A 22,980-nucleotide genomic window follows, 5' to 3' on the forward strand; every position below is an offset into this window, starting at 1 on the left:
TAGTGAATGTATGAGTGAATAATATGTGATGTGTGCAAGTATACTAGTATGTGTGTGTGAGAGTTTGATTGAAACGGAAGTCAACTTGAATTTCCAGTTTCTGATTGGCTCATCACGTGTCGGTACCGGATGTGTCTCTCCAGTGGGATCTCAACGACAAGGTTAACATGTGAAAATGGTCGACCAGGACCGTGTCAATGTGGCAATTGGACTTTTAAATAACATTTTAACCCGTTCAGATGTGATAACCACAATGTCGGAAATTTCGAACCGCAACCAACAGCCGTCAGGCAGCGCGGTCGATGAGCAAATGCGGCGGCTCTTCAGACCTGGAGCTGCAGGTGTTTCAGGCCAGAGCGGGTCCTCTCAGGCTAATGGCAACCAAGCAAATCAACCTCGATTTCAAACACAACAGTACTTCGGCGGATGGGCTTCCAGCAGGTCGAGGAGGAGGTAAGATCATTTCATTTAGTGGATTAATTGAGCCTAATGGACTGCTTAATAACATTAAAGCGCGAGCTGCGGTTCACGTGGGTCTGTTATCTAGCATCAGCAATGTTTTTGCTGCCACATTAAAACTTTTATCTAGTAGGCCAGCCTATAACACAAGGGCAACTGTGGTCCACTGTGGTAAACCTACCGGTCGTGCGCATTTTTTAGGGAATTCAGTGGTTAAAAATAAATCAGCTGAGTGGTGGATTTATGATTTACGGCTTGATTACATGTGCGCTGTCGAGCGCCGTGTGTGACCACCACTATTCAGAAATCTCTCCTAAATCTACCGCAGATCCTAATAAATAGCCTAATGCGTAAATTACCATGTAGCCTATGCATTTTATGCAAGTTGAGGCCACTAAATGGGCCTGAGATGAAGGAGAACCTGTGTTTACGTCAGAAAACATTCAAAAATTGTCTGAACCTCATGTGAATGTCAGGGTTGTGCTGTGGCTCTGCCTCCCTGCAAACAGGCTGTTTTCATGACAGACATACCAGGCTAGTGGGCAATTTTTGCAAATAATGTAAATAATATTTTATATCATAGTTAGAGCCTTGATTATCTTTCCTCTAATCTTAAAGACCTAAAAGAACACAACGTAATAATATTTTTTTGTGTTTACCATATTTGATCATTTTTTCTACATTCATGACACCACAGCATGCATGTTCTTAAAGCTCAGGTTGTTTTAAAAAAAAAAGATGTAAAATTGTACCTCAGTCTTTCAGTATGATTGAAAACCTGGCTCGACTTAAGTAAACCAGACATCTTTTTCATGTAGCCTATGGATTGCTTGTTTGTTCATTCCTTTTGCCTATCCTGTAAAAAATCCATTGTATTTTTGTTCTGCTGACTTTTTTGCACATAAGTTGGTGAATCATTTCATATTAATATGGGTAAGCTCATGTTTCACTTTGAGATGATTGCCTGGACGTGGAACAATTCTAAAGCCTGGAATACAGTGTACAATTTTGCAAATGTTCCTGTTTAATGCCAGTGTGAGCATTGCATGACGTCGCACCCAAGTATCGCACCGTACAGTGTGACCACAGAAATCATGAGCTTGTGTAGCAGTTGTGAAATGGTTGCTTATAGGCTGAAGGATGACAACACAACCATTTCACAACTGCTACACTTGTGCCTCACATCATGGCTGATTTACTCATACAGTGTGAGTTGGCATTAAACAAGTACGTTTACAAAATTGTACAGTGTATTCCAGGCTTTAGAATTGCTCCACTTCCAGGCAATCATCTGAAAGTGAAACATAAGCTTACCCATATATTAAGGTGAAATTATTCACCAATTTAATATGTACAAAAAACAAAAACATAGTCTTACTGACAACATGCAATTACAGTGCACTCTTCCTTTTTTTCTTTCAGGCCTAAATCCCAGCACCATCCCAGTTTCAACAAAGATGTCATCCTGCTACCCCATTCTGCATGGGATGAAGTTTGTAAACACAAAACAAAAAGAAAACTTCATGAGAATGGCTTAATTCTAAGCGCCTTTGAGATAATGAAAACATGGGACAACAGGACAGTCATTGCAGAGATTCGAGAGGCATTCCAAAACAAAATTCCCGAGGATGTCAGGTATTATATTATTTGAATTTTACATCATGGATTGAAACTGGCCTTGTAATTGACTCCTATTTCTTTCTATTTTTCTTTATTCTTCTCTTATTATTTTCCCAGTGTTGAACTGTTGATGGGATGTGGCAACAAATTGGTGTCACCAAAGCTGCGCGAGGGCCAGGAGTTAAATGGCTTCATTATCCATAAAGTCTTTAAAGCAAAGGCGTTGTACATACGGCCAGGAAGGGATCTTCCATTTCAGGTAAGAGATTTTAAATGAATGCTTATCCAGATGTCATTTTTTAGAATAATTCCAACATTTTGTATTTTTTGTTGTTTTAGTTTGACAGCACAGATTCAGATGACTGTGTGGAGATTAACACCACAGTAGCATCCACCAACTTCCAAGCTGGAGGCTATATGTGTACACGGTCCAGGGGAAACCAAATTTCAACTCAGCCTCCTGCCACCCCACATGCATCCAGTGACACCGCCGCGACAGCTACACTGCTCTCTGCACCACAAGCATTGGTTGAAATTGCGACTGAAGCTGAACCACCAGAAGCACCCAGTGCACCCAGTGGTGATGCAGGGAGGACTGACCACTATGCTGCCTACCTGTCCATCATGGGTTCAACCTCAGATCTCTCTTCTGATGATGAGGATCTTAACCAGGCTATAATGGCTAGTCTTCAGAGTCATGCGTATGTAGCCCATGAATCAAATATTTTTCAATTGGTTTCTTCATAAACATTTAGGCTAGAAGCTAGATGCGTCAGATGGTTAAAAGATGCAAATTTGTAGTTGTTATATCTAGATAACCATGCCATTGACAGCTTGTTTTTTGAGGGCAAGACCTGATGATGATCATTGATCTCAGTCTTTTTCATTCTACACAATAAATAATTTTTTACATCAAACAGTATTTTCTATTCTGATAAATTGTATAGTTAGCCACAGTGTTACATTCTACTAACACTGAAGATGCAGTGGCTATCTTTGAAGAAACTAACTTTGATTGTGTTATCACATTTTATGCAGAAAACTAGATAATTGTTACACTTTATTGATATTTCTTTCTTCTTTATTTCACTCAACAAGGTATCTGAGCAAACAAACACAGAATCAGCCCCAGAAGTCCTCCTCAGTCTTGCATCTCAAATTGATCCCACCCAGATATGCAGATTCAACATCAACAGGTCCTCAGTGCTGGATGGTGCTTTTCGGGCGTTCAAGAGGCTATCCTACAATCCCAAGTATCAGATGAAGATCAAGTTCTCTGATGACTTGGGACTGAGCGAAGAGGCTGTGGACCTTGGTGGCCCGAGAAGGGAATTCCTGCGGTTGCTTATGGAAGCCCTTGCAGTGTCACCAATGTTTGAGGGCAGGGCAGGGAGATTGAACCTAGCATTGGACAGCACAGGTACGTGATAAAAACACATGTATATTTTGGGAACTCTGCATGCGTATTGTTCTTTGAATCTTTTTTCATTATTATGCTCACATCTTATGCCATTTTTTTGCAGTCTAATTACTCCATCCTTTAATTATAAGTAGCTTCTACTGTACATTATTATTTGTGTTTAACCTTTTAGTACTTTTTATATCTTTTGGCAATATTAAAATGTTTCTGTCAATTTTGTCCCATTGGAATGATCTTCAAACTTACTTCTACTAGTTCCACATACTTTCAGCGCAGACCTCATTGCACTTTTTAAAATGTTTCACGAAGCTCACGAACATGTTCCTATGGTGCAAACGTAGACAACACAGGAAACCCTGTAGTTTGGGGTAGAGAGGGTGCAGGAACTAAATATTCTAGATGGTTCTGCTGTGGAAGTGGCTATAAACTCTTTTTTGTGAAGTGTCAGTCATTTCTTGTCCTGTGCCGCCACCGACTGGATGTCACACATCTTTTACTGAACATATTTTATGTCTGTAAGTTTGTACCATATATTTTTATCGATGTTCTCCCTCTATGCCATGTTTGTTCTAGCTTTAAGAGAGGATCGATATTTTATTGCTGGGCGGGCCATTGCTATAAGCCTGGTACATGGCGGTCCTCCACCAGGATTCTTTACACCAGCGCTGTACTCCCATCTGGTTGGTGGCAGTTCCACGATAAAGCCTGTTCTGGAGGACATTGCTGATGCAGACCTCTACGAGAAAGTAAAAAAGGTCAGAATATATAGTGAATCAATACACATTATGTTCTGCTATGCTATGGCTAATTTTTTCTGTCTTTATATTGTGTGCTGCTTGTAGGTGTCTGAAAGTACATCTTTTGAGGATCCGATGCGTGCAACAGAACCACTGCAAGATTTTCTGGCAAATGCTGGGTGTCTCAGGCCATTAAAATGCATTGAAGACAGAGATCTGTCGGTTCAAGATATTGTCATGTTCCAGGTGGTCCACAGAGTCTCTGGGGCATTTGAAAGGTTTGTAACGCAATTCAGAAAGTTTTTAGTATAAAGATGACCGGTGGTTTTTACAACAGTTTCATCTCCAAATGCAAGTGTCATGGTTATAATAGTGAACATGATAAAAAGCTAAGCCTAACCAAGAGCTAATGGCTGAGCATAATAGTTCATGGCAAAATGTGGTTAAAAAGACTGTGTCATGATTATAATACTGAATATGATAAAATGTTGTTTAAAACAGGATATACTGAATGAAAATAATCATAATTCATGGAAAGACCTGATTAAAATGATAGTTCATGATTTTCACATGTTAACATAGCAATTCATTAGAAAGAGTGAGTTAAAAGAGAATAATAATTCATTGTTTTCATGTGTCTTGAGTTAAAAAGGTTAAAATGATGATTGATCGTCTATTCTGTGAATTATTTCAGATTCTGACAGACTGACGAAATGTAAATTTAAACATTTCAAATGTTTTACCAGCCTAGATGTCATTTAACCTCTGCTGGCATTTTGAATTAATAGTTTGAAGGATTTATTTTGTTGTGTCATCTTTTAATCTTTGCAGATTTAAAGAGGGACTGAAAACCCTTGGTGTCCTGGATGCCATGAGGACGTACCCAGAGATTTTTAGAGCCTTGCTGTGCCATCAACCACCTCCACTCACAGCCAACTCCATGGATCAGCTCTTCCAAATTAGACTGTCTGTAGCAGGAAGCAACAAGAGAATGGCAGAGGAACGTGTTGTGCCATTTTGGAGAGATTACTTGCTGGATGTTGAGGGTAAATATTGGTGTTGCATATGGCTCTGTCTCATGACAATATAGTGTGATATTTTCTGTACATTGACATTGTTTTTTGTTGTTTTTTTCCGTGTATTAGAGGAGGCCGGAGCCTCAAAGCTAAGCGATGTCTTAGCCTTTGCAACTGGTGCAAGCATCGTCCCACCAATTGGCTTCTCTCCTCAACCAACAATTGATTTCCTACATGACCAGTCTGTAACCCCAGGACGCTGTTTGCCTATGGCCAACACATGCATCAACTGTCTGAAGCTGCCACTTTGTGACGCATACACTGAGTTCAAAGACAGTATGGACTATGCATTAGAAAATACCCAGGGTTTTGGTCGAGAGTAATAATGCTGAATTTAGGAACCCTGTTTTCCCTCGTGCGGTCCGTTGAAAATTTGCTGAGACCATTTCATTCATTCATATTTTGGGGATATGACTTTGAGTATATTATTTGATGATTTAAGCTGTTTTTATTTGCTTTTAGAATATAAAGCAGAATAGTGATAAATGTTAGTCAAGTTTTTAATAATGTTGTGTACAGTTGTGTACCACTTAACGTTACTTGCTACCTCACAGTTACATCATAGTTTAGGCCAACACATAATAGACGGCCACTTTTTCACATTTACACTGATTTCAAAGACATTGGGGACTTTCATTTAGAAAATACCAAGGGTATTATAGACACCAAGGGGAGAGTAATATTACTGAATTTAGGAACCCTGTTTTGCCTTGGATGGTCAGTTGAAATATTTTTTTTTGAGAACATTTATTTTCCGGGCTGATTGATGTGATTTTGAGGTGGGTTATTTTATTACAGTTAGTGTGCTCCTTACTGTTCTTACTTGTTACTTGACAGTTACATACCGTAATCTTTTTTTGTATTGTTTTTTGTTTTCATAACACAAATATGAGGTCATATACATCAATCAGTCATATTTAATAAAACACAAGAACTCGCCACAGGGTGATACAGTAAACTTCTGTTCACAAACTACAACAAGTGTTATGTTGCCTTGTTAATGTTGATTAAGAAAATGTAGCAGGCCTAAAAATAAATTGATACCATGATTACCATCATCACTCAATGGATCTATTGTATGTTGAATCCTGTCCATAACTGCTGCATTCACAGTGAAGTTCTTTTCCGGAATAACAACATTGTTCTCAGTCTCTAACTCAGGAGGGTTGTCTTCATTAATTGCAAAGGCATCATGTCTATCAAAAATGTCACGAGTAGCACCAGCTCCAGCAGACTGGAGAACACCTCTGTGCCACAGTTGTAGAGGTGTCTGTCCTCCCTCTGTAGACAATCCATGGTTGTTCCACTGATTTCGGAATTCTGCAGCTGCCCTTTGAACTCTTGGCAAGTAGATATAATGGAGACAAAACAGGTGTTGTTCATCTGTTGAATCCAATACGCCCTCATTTTCCATGAAAGTGAACAGGTTGATGAAGTGGAATGATACAACTCTGTTAAGCTCAGCCCATAAACGCTCGATTCGCTGATTATGGACACTGCGACCAGTAATGACACTGCCTCTGTTCAGCCCTCGTCTCTCCAACATATATCTGGCAACCCCTGTGTTCTCCATTCCGTGGTCAGAGCGTACCCTTAGAGGGAGACCAAAGGTCTGTACTCCAGTACAGAACAGTCCCAGGACACTTGAGGCCCTGTTGTTGTTGAGACACTGTAAGTATATTATAGTTCGGCTAAAGCCATCCACACATCCATGGAAGACCATTCGCCACCTAACCAGTTTATGGTTTCCATCTATGTGCCTGTGGGGAGAAAAATAGGAAATAATTACTTAAGTGTAGCCCTGAGATTGAAACGGATCATGTATAAAAAGCCACTTAAATTAACTAAGACAACACACTGTTGGCTAAGTAACAGAGCATCAAATTAGATGTGCGAAACTGGTAGGATGTAATGAACTACATTCCAAGGATGGATGGATGGATGGATGGATGGATGGATAGATAGATAGATAGATAGATAGATAGACTTTATTGATCCTAACTTGGGAGAGGTCAGACATGGTTGTTGCTCCCTGTCTGTAAGTCAAGTACCCAGGTCCCAAATAAAAAGTAAGTACCGTATTTTCTGGACTATAAGCTACTTTTTTCATAGGTTTTGAACCATGCAGTTTATACAAAGGTGCGGCTATTCTCTGGATTTTTCTTCCACCGCTCGGGGCTCTAACCGGAATTAGAATCAAAAATAAGGAAAAATAAATTCAAAGAAGAATACCCTACTACTTCTTTAGCAGATAGAAGTAGGTAGAAGCAGATTTCAAACAGATAAATACATAAATATATACCGGTTATTTTCTCTTGGTTCTGTCCCGTTTTAATCAGCAAAGTTGCTGCCGTGTTAAAAGACAGTTAGAAAAGGATCTATTTAGGTACAAACATGTACATCATTTACAGTTCAAAATCCTTCTATACATGTAGTAAATATCTAATCTAACATAAATATCTGCGGCTTGAATATCTTTTTTTTTTTTAAATAGAGTGGATGCGGCTTGTATGCAGGTGCGGTTTGTATATCTTTTTTTTATAATTAAAAAAAAAATAAATAAAGCGGATGCGGTTTATATGCAGGTGCGGATTATAGTCCAGAAAATATGGTAATCAAGAATAAAGCGAGGAATGGGTACAGTTTAAAAACAGACATTTCTATAGACAGAAATAAAAAAAATTAGGCCTACCTACATTAGGCTGCATGTTGACCTGCAGTAAGCAAGCTTGAAATAATGACACACTTTTCAATATGACAAAGTTTATTAATATCCTCTAATGGTTCATTTACTGGACAAACAGTTAGGATTGGGTATTTGCAAGAGTTTAAGGAGTAATGGGAAACTAAGAAGTTAAGAAGAAGTAATAAATAAAATGTTTTGAGTAACAACCAAAACACTCACCATAATTGATTGGGAGTTTGAACATTATATATTCTTCGCCGAATTGCACGGCGGCGACGAAGGGCCCTTCCTATAGGATCAAGTTCTTGCAGGCAATGTCTTAGACGCCACCGCTGTATACGGATGTTCCGTGATCTAAGGCTTCCATGTATATATCTTTCTCCAGCATTTGGGGTTGTTTGAAGAATGTCACGGACTATATCACCCAAGACGTCAGCGGACATTGTTGTGTAGGCCAGTGATCCAATTTGAAGATTTTGTCTGTGGCTGTACAATGTCCTACTGATACCAAAGCATAAAGCTATTCTTTGCCAGCTCATTCCCAGGGATAAACAATACATAATCTGTTCAGGTAGAATATTGTACTGTGGGCGACCAGGCCGGCCAGTTATTATTGTTGGTGGGCCTCTTGAAGTCAACATTTCCCTTTGGCTCATATGCAGCGATCTTGAGTTTTGAAATGAATTTATGATGGAACAAAAACATGAATCTAGGGCCTCCAGTGTTACAAAGCTTTCTTGATCGACACCTCTGTCAAACTGCTGGCTAAAAAACAAAATTGTCTGTGCATATCCATTAAGCTCAAAAAATAACCGATCCAAAATCCTGCTGTCATATCCACCTCTGTCAGTTTCCCTTGTAATGTGCTGAAGGCACCTCATTGCATTAGTGAAAAAAGTCCTAATACTCTCCTCATTACCATGTACGGCTAACAAAAAGTTGCTTTGTAAAAGTAGGTCAATTAGTGGAAAAATCATATTTGCAACTGCAGTTACTTACAAAATGATAAAGTTGCCTTCTTGATTTCAGTTCTCTCACACAGCTTATTTGGCTAGCAGTAAGCTCCCAGAGCTGCACACCAATGAAGGAATGAGCTTATAGTAGCCTATTTCCTGTTTAAACAAACTAACTTCCTGTTTTAGTCATTTTGAGTATAATAGTGTATGTGAGAGAGTATGATAGTAGGTGTGTGTGACTATAGTAGTATATGTGTGAGAGTATGATAGTATGTGTGTGTGACTATACTAGTATATGTGTGTGTGACTATACTAGTATATGTGAGAGAGTATGATAGTCAGTGTGTGTGACTATAGTAGTAAGTGTGTGTGACTATACTAGTATATGTGTGTGACTATACTAGTATATGTGAGAGAGTATGATAGTCAGTGTGTGTGACTATACTAGTATATGTGTGTGACTATAGTAGTAAGTGTGTGTGACTATACTAGTATATGTGAGATAATATGATAGTCAGTGTGTGTGACTATACTAGTATATGTGAGAGAGTATGATAGTCAGTGTGTGAGAGTATGATAGTCAGTGTGTGTGACTATACTAGTATATGTGTGTGACTATACTAGTATATGTGAGAGAGTATGATAGTCAGTGTGTGTGACTATACTAGTATATGTGAGAGAATATGATAGTCAGTGTGTGTGACTATACTAGTATATGTGAGAGAATATGATAGTCAGTGTGTGTGACTATACTAGTATATGTGAGAGAATATGATAGTCAGTGTGTGTGACTATACTAGTATATGTGTGTGACTATAGTAGTAAGTGTGTGTGAGTATACTAATGTTTGTGAGAGAGTATGATAGTAAGTATGTGTGTGTGTGACTATACTAGTATATGTGTGAGAATATGATAGTATGTGTGCGTGACTATACTAGTGTTTGTAAGAGAGTATAGGGTGTCATGTGAGAGCAAATATGAATTACTTCCTAAACGGCCTCTCATACACCTGCATGCTTGCTCTGTAGTTTTTGGGGTTAGGTAGCGGTAGCGGTAGCTTAGCTCAGACTGTGATCAAATATCGAGATTTGGGTCGATTGCTGTTCGTGTTTTTTTGACGGCTCTGTGTCGGTTTTGTTGGTTTTGTGTTTCATTTGTGGTTTTTGTTGCAGATTTCCCGTGCTTGACGTGAGGCCTCCGTGTGTTCTTGCTTCCTGGATTGGCAGTGGATGTCGTCACCCCCCCCACCCCCCCCAAAAAAAATCACTGGGTTTGTATGTGTATATGTATGTATGTGTATGCGTATGTATGCATATATATACAGTGGGGAGAATAAGTATTTGATACACTGCCGATTTTGCAGGTTTTCCCACTTGAAAAGCATGTAGAAGTCTGTAATTTTTATCATAGGTACTCTTCAACTGTGAGTGATGGAATCTAAAAAAAAAATCCAGAAAATCACATTGTATGATTTTTAAGTAATTAATTTGCATTTTATTGCATGACATAAGTATTTGATACATCAGAAAAACAGAACTTAATATTTGGTACAGAAACCTTTGTTTGCAATTCCAGAGATCAGACGTTTCCTGTAGTTCTTGACCAGGTTTGCACACACTGCAGCAGGGATTTTGGCCCACTCCTCCATACAGATCTTCTCCAGATCCTTCAGGTTTCGGGGCTGTCGCTGGGCAATACGGACTTTCAGCTCCCTCCAAAGATTTTCTATTGGGTTCAGGTCTGGAGACTGGCTAGGCCACTCCAGGACCTTGAAATGCTTCTTACGGAGCCACTCCTTAGTTGCCCTGGCTGTGTGTTTCGGGTCGTTGTCATGCTGGAAGACCCAGCCCCGACCCATCTTCAAGGCTCTTACTGAGGGAAGGAGGTTGTTGGCCAAGATCTCGCGATACATGGCCCCATCCATCCTCCCCTCAATACGGTGCAGTCGTCCTGTCCCCTTTGCAGAAAAGCATCCCCAAAGAATGATGTTTCCACCTCCATGCTTCACGGTTGGGATGGTGTTCTTGGGGTTGTACTCATCCTTCTTCTTCCTCCAAACACGGCGAATGGAGTTTAGACCAAAAAGCTCTATTTTAGTCTCATCAGACCACATGACCTTCTCCCATTCCTCCTCTGGATCATCCAGATGGTCATTGGCAAACTTCAGACGGGCCTTGACATGCACTGGCTTGAGCAGGGGGACCTTGCGTGCGCTGCAGGATTTTAATCAATGACGGCGTAGTGTGTTACTAATGGTTTTCTTTGAGACTGTGGTCCCAGCTCTCTTCAGGTCATTGACCAGGTCCTGCCGTGTAGTTCTGGGCTGATCCCTCACCTTCCTCATGATCATTGATGCCCCACGAGGTGAGATTTTGCATGGAGCCCCAGACCGAGGGAGATTGACCGTCATCTTGAACTTCTTCCATTTTCTAATAATTGCGCCAACAGTTGTTGCCTTCTCACCAAGCTGCTTGCCTATTGTCCTGTAGCCCATCCCAGCCTTGTGCAGGTCTACAATCTTATCCCTGATGTCCTTACACAGCTCTCTGGTCTTGGCCATTGTGGAGAGGTTGGAGTTTGTTTGATTGAGTGTGTGGACAGGTGTCTTTTATACAGGTAACGACGAGTTCAAACAGGTGCAGTTAATACAGGTAATGAGTGGAGAACAGGAGGGCTTCTTAAAGAAGAACTAACAGGTCTGTGAGAGCCGGAAGTCTTACTGGTTGACAGGTGATCAAATACTTATGTCATGCAATAAAATGCAAATTAATTACTTAAAAATCCTACAATGTGATTTTCTGGATTTTTTTTTAGATTCCATCACTCACAGTTCAAGAGTACCTATGATAAAAATTACAGACTTCTACATGCTTTGCAAGTGGGAAAACCTGCAAAATCGGCAAAATCGGCAGTGTATCAAATACTTGTCCTCCCCACTGTGTGTATATATACTAAATACAGTAATAATGCACATATGTTTCAAAGTGTATTTAGACGGGACAATGCATATTAATGCACACTACATTAAGCAGTATGAATACACCGGGTTTAGCAGTAATGCTAGTTTCCACCCGCAGTCCCCACAAACAACCAGACACACTCACACTCACACCTACGGGCAATTTAGAATCATCAATTAACCTAGCATGCATGTTTTTGGACTGTGGGAGGAAGCCGGAGTACCCGGAGGAAACCCACGTAAGCATGGGGAGAACATGCAAACTCCACACAGAAAGGTCCTGCTGGGCCAGGGAGTCGAACCGGGAACCTTCTTGCTGTGAGGCAACAGTGCTAACCACTAAGCCACCGTGCTGTGTATGTACGCCTCAGGTTTTTACCGGCATAGTATCAACCATTAATATGTGTGCAGACGAGGTAAAAAAAAATTTAAAAAAATTAGTGCAACCTGTGTTTACAATGTGTTTGGCCACCGTTAATATTTTCTTGTATTCTACCTGTTTTATATTCTAACGTCACACTTAAAAGTAACTCCACTTCTCTGTCACTCCAAACCAAAGACTCTCGTTCATCTTGGAAGTAACTGGAAGTTACTTGTGTCATTTGTTGATGTTTTTTTCCAGGATTCTGATTGGCTAGCATGACTTTATCTTCTCGTTACACTGCCCCCTGTAGGTTTGGCTGCTCATAGCACCTTAACAGCTATTTATGCGGGTTCGTGTAAATGATGGTATCTTTCAAAACGTAGAGGGGGAAATATCTGTTTTTGTAAATACCCGGCTATGTGGAAACGTGGCCTAAACAAGGATGCGATTTTGTGTAAAATGTGCAGACATTTCCCCAGTGGAGCTGCCGGCCTAACCACCTGCCAGGGAGGGTTTGGCACTGGAAGCACCTGCGTCAGGCATGTTTGTCATGTTTTCTGCTTAAAAGTTTTTATAAGTCCGCTTTTTCTGGGACAATATGGCCCACCCATTTTTGTCCTGGTCCACCCAAAAAAATATTTCTGCCTACGCCACTGTTGTGGCTTTGATGAAGAACACGACTGAGACAAAAGAGGGTTTTATTATAGAGGATATAAAATAAATATACATGACTTCTTCTCATTTCACATCTGTACAGTGAAACTTGGACACGTTTGCTAAAAGCAGCTAAATAAATGTTTTCTTCTTCTCATTGCTGCCTGATCTACAAACATATGAAAAGACTACATGTGTAGATTTCATGTGGACTCTCTCACACGCACACACACACGCACACGCACACGCACACGCACACGCACACGCACACACAGGAGAGTGGACACACGCTGGACCTGTGAAGCTCTCTGCTGCCGCTGGTTGGGAGTTAAAGGGAAAGTTACGTTTTTTACAACCTGGACCTTATTTCTGGCATTTTTTATGGTCGTATACTCACCCAGAGGTGTTTGGTGTCATTTGGAGTCCTTCGGAAGATATTAGGAGTTTTGTGTGAGCCGCTTCTCCATATAACGGTAGTGAACGGGGCACAGCGGGACACAGACGATGCAGCGTCTAAATAACACATTATTGCTGCGAAACTCGTTCATTTCTTTTATGAATCACTAGATCTGCTTCCAGGACATGTTGTCTACATCCGGGGCTGTGTGTGTAACAAATAAATCAGTTTGTAAACAAGACCTCTGAACTTATGACGTCATCTCTGTGCGCGCACTCTGTCCTCCATTCAGTGAGCTCTTCAGCCGTATACTCTGGCTCAAAACGGTAAGGACGTCCATCATATTCAAAGTCGTCGTCCACAACCTCAGAATTTGACAAATATTCAGACATGTTTCAAATAACTAACAGTAAACTAACAGTAGTGAACTCCAGCTGTACACGGAGCTGTGTCTGGAATGCGCGCACAGAGATGACGTCATGAGTTCAGAGGTCTTGTTTACAAACTGATTTATTTGTTACACACACAGCCCCGGATGTAGACAACAGGTCCTGGAAGACTCGCAGAAGCAGATCTAGTGATTCATAAAAGAAATGAAGAGTTTCGCGGCAATCATGTGTTATTTAGACGCTGCATCGTCTGTGTCCCGCTGTGCCCCGTTCACTACCGTTATATGGAGAAGCGGCTCGCAAAAAACTCCTAATGTCTTCCGAAGGACTCCAAATGACACCAAACTTTTCTGGGTGAGTATACGACCATAAAAAATGCCAGAAATAAGGTCCAGGTTGTAAAAAACTGAACTTTCCCTTTAAAGGCGCTTTTCCACTAGTACCTACTCGGCTCGACTCGGCCTGGTTTCTTTTCCACTACAATCCAGCACCTGGAGCTGAAGTAGGAGGTTGGAGTGAAGCTGCTGTGACGTATTTGATTGTGTCTAAAGGAAGAAGACAACAACACTAAAGATGTAGAACCTGGAGGAGATGATAGATGTGCTGCTGGGTCTGTGGCTTGTGTTTGATACCAAGTTAAAAAATGAGAGTGAGAGAAGCTTCAAGTGGCAACGCTTTTTTTTTTCAGTTTGTCTCTGCTGAAAAGTCAGCTGGAGCCGTGAGCAGCTATGAAGAGACAGAGCTCCTGGTAGATCTGGTCGTTCCTTATCTCCGTCTAGATCTTTTTAATTCTCTCCTCAGCACCAGGTTTATGAACATCTGACCCTCAGAGTTGGATCATGAAACAGACTTTTGCTGCCGTTGCTGGTTGAATAAAATGAACAAGAATCCGTCAGAGTCTCTTTCTCTGATTTCCTCCTCCTGACTCAGACGTCTGACTCCAACCCCCCGACCAATCGGTGTCCTGTAGTGTGATGATGTCAGATACAGCCGACTCAGCAGCTTAGAACCTCAGCAGAATAGTTACAGAAAAGTATCTACTCAGCACGTTAGACCCCTGGTGGAGAAGAACCAAACCGAGGTGAGTCGGGCTGAGTAGGTTCTAGTGGAAAAGCGCCAAAAGATCAAACACCTGTAGATCAATTCAAACTGTTGGAAAAGAGCTGATCATTGGTGCAGGTGGAGGAGGAGCGGCAGGTCAGCTCTGCAGGAGGAGCGTCCATCCGTCTGTACAACCTGGGGGATAATAAGTGCTTACGTCTCCGTGGTGGGGGGGGCAGGCACATGCAACAATATACAAAAAGTGTGAGAGGAGAGCGAAAGAGAAGTGCTCTGGATGTGACGATGGCGTGAGCTGCACCAGGACCTGGCCGAGCTGCCGTCCAAGGCAGCGCTTTAAAAACATGAAATACTTTAGTGACCACTAAATATTTGAGCAACAACAGTGCATTAAAAGACAACTATTGTATCAGTATCTCTATGACAAAGTCTTAAAATCTGTTCCTATGTACAGCATTTCAACAAACTTGATAACGTGGGAGGAAAATAAGAGTGCTTTCAGACCTGTGGCCCGTTTGTTTTGTTCCGATTCAGGGGCTAAATCCATACAGTTGTTTGGTTTTTGGTTTGTGGCGTTTGTGTTCACAACCGTCTGTAGCGGTTCAAAGCTGTTAACAAATGAACCAACTGTTCTCTCATTGGTCAGAAATGAACGTGGAAGGAGTTTCCTCTTCCCCGGGAAAAACAACTACTATGGAGCATCATAAGCAGTACTGGAGTTGAGGGGGATGAGGGGGGACGGCATCCCCCCCTGAAATAAAAACGGTCTTAATCATCCCCCCCCCTGAAATAAAAACGGTCCAAATCATCCCCCCTGAAATAAAAACGGTCCAAATCATCCCCCCTGAAATAAAAACGGTCCAAATCATCCCCCCCCTGAAATAAAAACGGTCCAAATCATCCCCCCTGAAATAAAAACGGTCCAAATCATCCCCCCTGTAAAACTGCCTTCCCTCCTTTCCATCCCTTTTATCATTTCATCAATGAATGTGGTTTTACTGCTATTTCAACATTTAGAGTCATCACCAGAAAAATACCTTATTTGACCATTTTCACCTGTTTCAAGTAAATTTTCACTTGAAATAAGTAGGAAAATCTGTCAGTGGGACAAGATTTATCTTCTTATTACAAGCAAAAAAATCTTGTTCCACTGGCAGATTTTTCTACTTATTTCAAGTGAAAATCTACTTGAAACAGGTGAAAATTGTTGTTTTTTTCCAGTGATGAGTTTTGTTTTAAGTGTTTTTTTTTACTAAAATGAGACATTTTAACTAGAAATAAGACAAATATTCTTGTTAAGATTGTGAGTTTTTGCAGTGATCCATGTTACTTATCCTGTGAAGGACAGAGTCATATTGATAAGTTCAGAAAAGTGTTTTTTATTGTTGTGTTTTGATGTATTTGATGTAAGCCCAGTGGATATTTAAAGCTTACAGAAGGCTGCATTTAACTGCTGCTATGTCATTCCTGCAGTATTTCTGCAGCTGTTTTGGTCACTGCTATTATTTGTAATATATTATATTATTTGTAATCAGCACAAATGATCTGTCCCCATATGATCAAATCCACCATCCCCCTGATTTTGTTTTACAACTCGAGTACTGATCGTAAGCGAATGTGGCTAGTTTGTTTCTGTGGTTAATTGGTTGCTGTGTGGATTCTGTTCTCACTGCAAACGAACCGCTCCAGGTCTGGAATGGCAGCGAGCCGAGACCACCTTTCCTAGGAGATCTCAGCTTGCTTGTTCTGTCCCGCACCCGAGGGCGATTGCTGTGTATTGCTATGTACCAAACCAACTGATCTTTAGGGAGAAACCCTCCCTGTTCCGGAACAACTGCTCCAAACAGGACAGGAGTGAAAGCATCCTAAGAGAGCCGAGACAGGAGGAGCGACGCCTCCGCCAGGATCTGCCGCCGTCTTCAGAGGAGGAACCGGACGTGTTGAGCGGCTTCACCTGGCGTGAGGCGAATAACGCTCCGCCAGAAGAGGAAAAGAAAGGCTGAAAAACTCAGGACGTTTTTCAAATATGAAACAAAAGGCACCGTCCAGACAAAAGAAAAGTGGATGCTCACGCGGAGCATCTGACATGAAGGACACGAGGCCAGTGAGCGACCCCTGAAACGCCATGGAGGGACAGGTTGAGTATGGCAAACCACCAGGGGCACAAAATGCAACTTTAACAATGCTTGCTGCTGTAGAAATGGCAGTAAAAAATGTGTTTTGAGCACCTAAAATGGCCTTCCGTGGTCACTGCACACCACTGTTTGCAGCATTCAGTGACGCTGGTAAAAAAAAAGTTAAAAAACAACAACAAAAAACAATCAAAGGATTTTTAACCCTATCCTAACTTGGCATATTTTTGAGATTCCAGCTCGAAAATAACACGGGTTTAAATCAGCAACTACAAAAGAGCACTTAAATAAAGCTGATATCAAAAATAAAGGAAAGGTCAATTCAAAGGAAAATAAATTAAAACATATTACCAGGCGTGTATGGAGGTTGAAAACGGCAAACATTTAAGACACTATTCTACAACAGCGAGTGTTTGGACTGGGCCGTATCTCAGGAACGGCATCATTAGTTTGGGTTGTTGACATTGATGGAATTTTCACAGCCAAATAATCAATGCTGATAACTTGACTTCAGGTACGATCCAATCAGGACAAGCCGTAGAATCAACCGAGACATCAAACAGCGATCTTGGTTAGTCCCACCTGGTGAGTCTAGAGCAGCTTCCCCTGAATCCAGTTCATGACGGTGAAACGTCAACGCTAAAGCTGAATGAAGCTGTAAAGTTGCTGCTAGCTCAGTGAGGGGTCACTGTTACACCGGTGCCATTTATGGGACGTTTGCTCTCAGATGAAAGCTGTTAGCACTGGTTAGCAAGAGGTTCATTACTAGAACTGGTGTGTATTTATAGGGGAGGGAATGATGGCGTCACAGATGCGACTTCACAGCGGGTTTCGGCCACTGAGTGTCAGAAAGACTGAGTGTCAGAAAGACTGAGTGTCAGAAAGACTGAGTGTCAGAAAGACTGAGTGGCAGAAAGACTGAATGTCAGCGTAAACTTTCAGTTTGAGCAACTGGAAAACATCTAAAATGGGAAAGAGCAGTTGTGGGATCGACTGTACTCATAGATTTAGCAAGAAATCAGTTATCGTTTTACAGACTGCCGAAAAATAAGCTTAACAAATGGATCGCTGCAATTCACAGAAACAACTGGATTCCAGGCGCCGAAACGTGGATTTGTGGTTCCCATTTTGTATCAGGTAATATTGGATTTTTGGGTAGCTAACGTTAAACGGTCAAATCATAAAGTTCAGTGTCCTCATCACTTTAATTTCTACAACAAATCCTGCCTTGAAGTCGGACCAAGCGTCAAGACTTTTGTATCTTCAAGCTTTGCTTCGTGTATTTCCCCGGCGTAGAAATTAAGTACATATAAATATCAGGAAACTGGATTGGTGTCCAAATATTAATGTCCATGGACCACTGGTTCTTGGTAACTGTACCAAATATTAATGTCCATGGACCACTGGTTCTTGGTAACTGTACCAAATACTAATGTCCATGGACCACTGGTTCTTGGTAACTGTACCAAATATTAATGTCCATGGACCACTGGTTCTTGGTAACTGTACCAAATATTAATGTCCATGGACCACTGGTTCTTGGGGTAACTGTACCAAATATTAATGTCCATGAACCACTGGTTCTTGGGGTAACTGTACGGGTCACTGTCAAGTCCAACTGCCTTTAATTTAAGCCCATAATCAGCTGTTATCCCGTCTTCTCCACTAGTTGCAATTGTTTTTGCTGATGTTTTACCACTCAGTGTGAGTAAGGGGGCTGGTCCAGTGGGGAAGTGACGTCAATGTAAACCCTCTATAAAAACAATTATCATAAAGCATAAGCCTAATCCTAACTATCATAACCAGGCAGAGCTCACCAGGTCATCCTTGGTCTCACCTGGCAAACCCTCTGTACCCCAATAATCAAACAAGATCCTCCTGGTGAAGCCGTTATGTATGTTTGCAGAAAGCTTCGCTGGGCTTCTCATGTTTGTCCTTCCTGGATGAGTTGGTAAGACGACATATGGGTTGGGTTTCTGAGTTAACCACATCCCAGCTGCTCAAAATCTGCAGTGACATCACGGAGCAGACAACAATTACCCAGCTTCTTCATCTTTATCTCCACTCAGAAAAGGGGAAACACAAAAAGCTATAGCTTTGGTCTCTAAAGAACCTGAAGAAAGAGGGTTGGAGGGCTAATTGTAGCTAATTGTAGACATGTTTGGCCGTTTCTAGATGTTTTATCACAGAATGTCTTATTAACAGGACAATGATTGTCCCTGGTGGCTTGCCATACTCTCGCTCTACAGCTACGACGGTTAAGGCAGCAAAACGTTGACAACATGGGTAGCTTTCATAGAGGTGTGGAGATAATAAATATGATTGTATACGATCCATAAATATGCATTTTCTTTACAATAGATCATCTGGAGTACATTTGAAAATGCTGCAGAAGGTCAGGAGCGACACGTCCAACGTGGACGCCGTCCAGCTGCACCGGAGCACCTGAGGACAGGAGCTTCAGCCCGGGAGGTCTTTGCATAGTCGTGTCTGACAGGAAGTCATGACTCTCTCGCCCCAACACTTGCTGACACTGCAGAAATACGCGTAAGGGGGGAGAAGACGTGAGACTGGGTGCTGGTTCTGGTTCTGGTTCTGGTCCCCAGCAGGTCCGGGTCGTCCTGCTACACCATCTAACAGAGGAGTGGTGTCCTGGAACCAGGTCTGGCTGCTAAGAACAGAACAACAGGAGCTGCTGGTGTCCCCACAACCACCGGTGTTCATGCAGTGGCTGCAACAGTGAACTCAAAAGAAAAAATACAGGCACTTTGGTGGAAAAAAGTTTAAAAAAAAACCTTTATTTTGACTGGGTTAAGTTTAAAAAACACCAACGCGTGTCGGCTTGCGCCTTCCTCAGGGTGTATGGAGATAAGAGACAACAAGCATCCATAATTCTAGGGCAGGGGTCGGAAACCGCGGCTCCATAGCCGCATGCAGCTCTTTAGCGCCGCCCTAGTGGCTCCTGGAGCTTTAAAAAAAATGTTTGACCTTTTTTTCCCTTTTTTTCTTCTTTTTTTTCTCTTTTTTCCTTTTCTTCTTTTTTTCAATTTTTTTCTTATTTTTTCCTTTTCTCTTTTTTCTTACTTTTTCCTTTCCTTTTTAATCTCTATTTCGATTTTTTTCTCTCAATATTTTGACTTTTTTCTCGACATTTTGACTTTTTTCTTGAAGTGCATAATGAAAAAAAAATCTTCCCCCAGTTCTAACTAATATAGAAACATGCAGCATGTGTTTCCTTCATTCTAAGGCTGATACAAGACTTTTAATTTTTTGCGGCTCCAGACATATTTGTTTTTTGTGTTTTTGGTCCAATATGGCTCTAAAACATTTTGGGTTGCCGACCCCTGGTCTAGGGGATTCTTCAGCTGTTGCTCCTCCGGGCCTGAAGGGAAGGGAAGCTTCCCTGGCCTCAAGGAGGATTCTGACCTGTCATCTTTTCTATGATTTAGACATTTTTGTTGTATAATTATTTGTCTTCTTCTGTTGGGTTTCTTTGTCTGCATTGATATTCACATCGCTCTTCTGTTTTGTTATTACTTTTTAGGCCATTTTGTGATTTTTTTGTTTAAGAGAGAGATTTTATTTATATATTTTATATATTTAGTTATATTATTCTTTGTATGGTTTTCATTTTGGCACACATGATTTATGTTATACTGCTACACTGTGTAACTTATTTACAGTCAATTGATTTGGTTTGATTGTTCAGGAAGCAGAATATGTGTGTGCTCCTGCCGGCGCCCCCTTCAGGCCTGGAGGAGAACTGCACTGACCTGAGGAGCTACAGCTGAACTCAATCCCCTAGAATTATTGTTTTTGTCTCTTGTCTCCATACACCCTGAGGAAGGCGCAAGCCGACACGCGTTGGTGTTTTTTAGATGTAACCCAGTCAAAATAAAGGTTTTTTAACTTTTTTCAATCCACCAGATGCCTGCATGTTTTTCTTTGGAGTTGAAGGTTTGGCTGCTGTTGAGATGGAGGTGCAGCTCTCCCTTCAGCCAGCAGGGGGCAGTGTGTCCTCGTCTGCAGGAGCCGGCAGGACACGACCCGTCCTCCCGTCTGAGGGGCGGAGCGGCCGCTCACGGGACCCGGCGGGACCAATGAGGAGGAAGCCGGTGCTCCGGGACTGAAGACGGGACGGGACGGGACAGATTCAGTCAGGAACACTGACCGGTGTCAGAATCCAGGACTGCAGGAGCATCAACCTCTGAACGGGTCCAGGTCAGCCAGGATGGGAGGTTTGACCCGTGTCCAGCAGAGACACCCGTGTCCAGCAGGGACACCCGTGTCCAGCAGAGACACCCGTGTCCAGCAGAGACACCCGTGTCCAGCAGGGACACCCGTGTCCAGCAGAGACACCCGTGTCCAGCAGGGACACCCGTGTCCAGCAGAGACACCCGTGTCCAGCAGAGACACCCGTGTCCAGCAGAGACACCCGTGTCCAGCAGAGACACCCGTGTCCAGCAGAGACACCCGTGTCCAGCAGGGACACCCGTGTCCAGCAGAGACACCCGTGTCCAGCAGAGACACCCGTGTCCAGCAGAGACACCCGTGTCCAGCAGAGACACCCGTGTCCAGCAGAGACACCCGTGTCCAGCAGAGACACCCGTGTCCAGCAGAGACACCCGTGTCCAGCAGGGACACCCGTGTCCAGCAGAGACACCCGTGTCCAGCAGGGACACCCGTGTCCAGCAGGGACACCCGTGTCCAGCCCAGAGGAGAGTATGTCCAGCACCTGAACGTCTCTAAAAGATATATTTTAGTCCCAACAGAACAAACAAACGTGGTTCAGGCCGTCCCCTCTCATCCTTCAGGGGTCGGCTGACACATCTGGAAACAACACCTGGTCCAGACAACGTCCCTCCAGGGACGGCCGTGCGTCCTCCAGGGACGGCCGTGCGTCCCTCAGCCAGCCCTCAGGTCTGGGTCTCCTCCTCCATCAAGTTCAGAGCTGGTTATTTCTGACATGTTACGTTTCTGTTGTCAACACAATGTGACGTGAGAATAATCCTGTCCTACTTGAGTATAGTTAGCAGAATGTCCCAGAATGTCCCAGAATGTCCCAGCTGCTGCTGTCGGAAAGAAACAGGCGGCCGGCGCCGCGGCCGAGGACGCCGGAGGGGACGAGGGCGAGTGTTGGGGCGGAGACCCGCCCGCCGTTTGGTCCTGCTGTTTGCAGATGATTCAGTTCACTTTAGTGAGGACACGGGTCCACAACACACACCTGCACCTGCACACACACACACACACACACGCACACACACGCACACACACACACACACGCACACGCACACACACGCACACGCACGCGCACGCACACGCACACGCACACGCGCACACGCACATGCGCACGCACCCGCGCATGCACACGCACGCACACGCACACAGACACACGCACACACACCCGCACCCGCGCACGCGCACGCACACGCACACACACACACACAAACACACGCTAAAGTCTGAGTTATGGTTCTGCGTCAAAACGACACCGTGCCTACGCCGCAGGTTACGCGCCGAAGCAGACCACACGCCGTCACTGACGCCGTCACTGACGCCGTCACTGACGCCGTCACTGACGCCGTCACTGACGCCGTCACTGATCTGCACCTCCCAGAAATTGTAACAGACCAAACGCAGACGGAGAGGGCTGTGATTGGTTTTTGGTTTCCGGTTTGAAGCAGTCGTGAACTTTCAGCGCTCTTTTCTTCGTGTATGTGTGATTTTTTTTGGTTTAGTTTTTTTGCACAATAGTTGTCCTTATCTCTTTGATTCACTGTGACCGGAAAAAGTCGGATAAACCATTCAGGAAAAGATCGCTAACTAGTGGTCACGGGGGGAACTGCACCGCGGAGAAATGGAGTGACGGAGAAGTCCGAAGGTTCACGACGGCGTCATGGTGACGGCGTCACGGTGACGGCGTCACAGTGACGGCACGGCGTCGATTTGATGCAGAACCATAATTCAGCCTTTAGGGGGCAACGACATGTACAAGACCGTAACAAACGATTTGACATCAGTCAGTATCAGTCAAGGGGGGGGGCTCTTAGCTGCCCTGCACCTTAGCGCATG

At 42.9% G+C, this 22,980-nt stretch overlaps 1 protein-coding gene across 1 annotated transcript; it reads left to right on the forward strand.

Moving 5' to 3' along the window:
- Positions 1-2,496: 2,496 nt before the first annotated feature.
- Positions 2,497-21,038, forward strand: LOC133418672 (G2/M phase-specific E3 ubiquitin-protein ligase-like). Its single transcript, XM_061707489.1, has 8 exons — positions 2,497-2,784; positions 3,187-3,499; positions 4,073-4,254; positions 4,342-4,514; positions 5,068-5,282; positions 5,382-5,631; positions 16,584-16,735; positions 20,836-21,038. Exons 1-8 carry the CDS (start codon positions 2,497-2,499, stop codon positions 21,036-21,038), a joined length of 1,776 nt encoding a protein of 591 aa, XP_061563473.1.
- Positions 21,039-22,980: the final 1,942 nt, after the last annotated feature.

This window comes from Cololabis saira, chromosome 18 (assembly GCF_033807715.1).
Source record: "Cololabis saira isolate AMF1-May2022 chromosome 18, fColSai1.1, whole genome shotgun sequence".
In the NCBI taxonomy this organism is placed as follows: domain Eukaryota; kingdom Metazoa; phylum Chordata; class Actinopteri; order Beloniformes; family Belonidae; genus Cololabis; species Cololabis saira.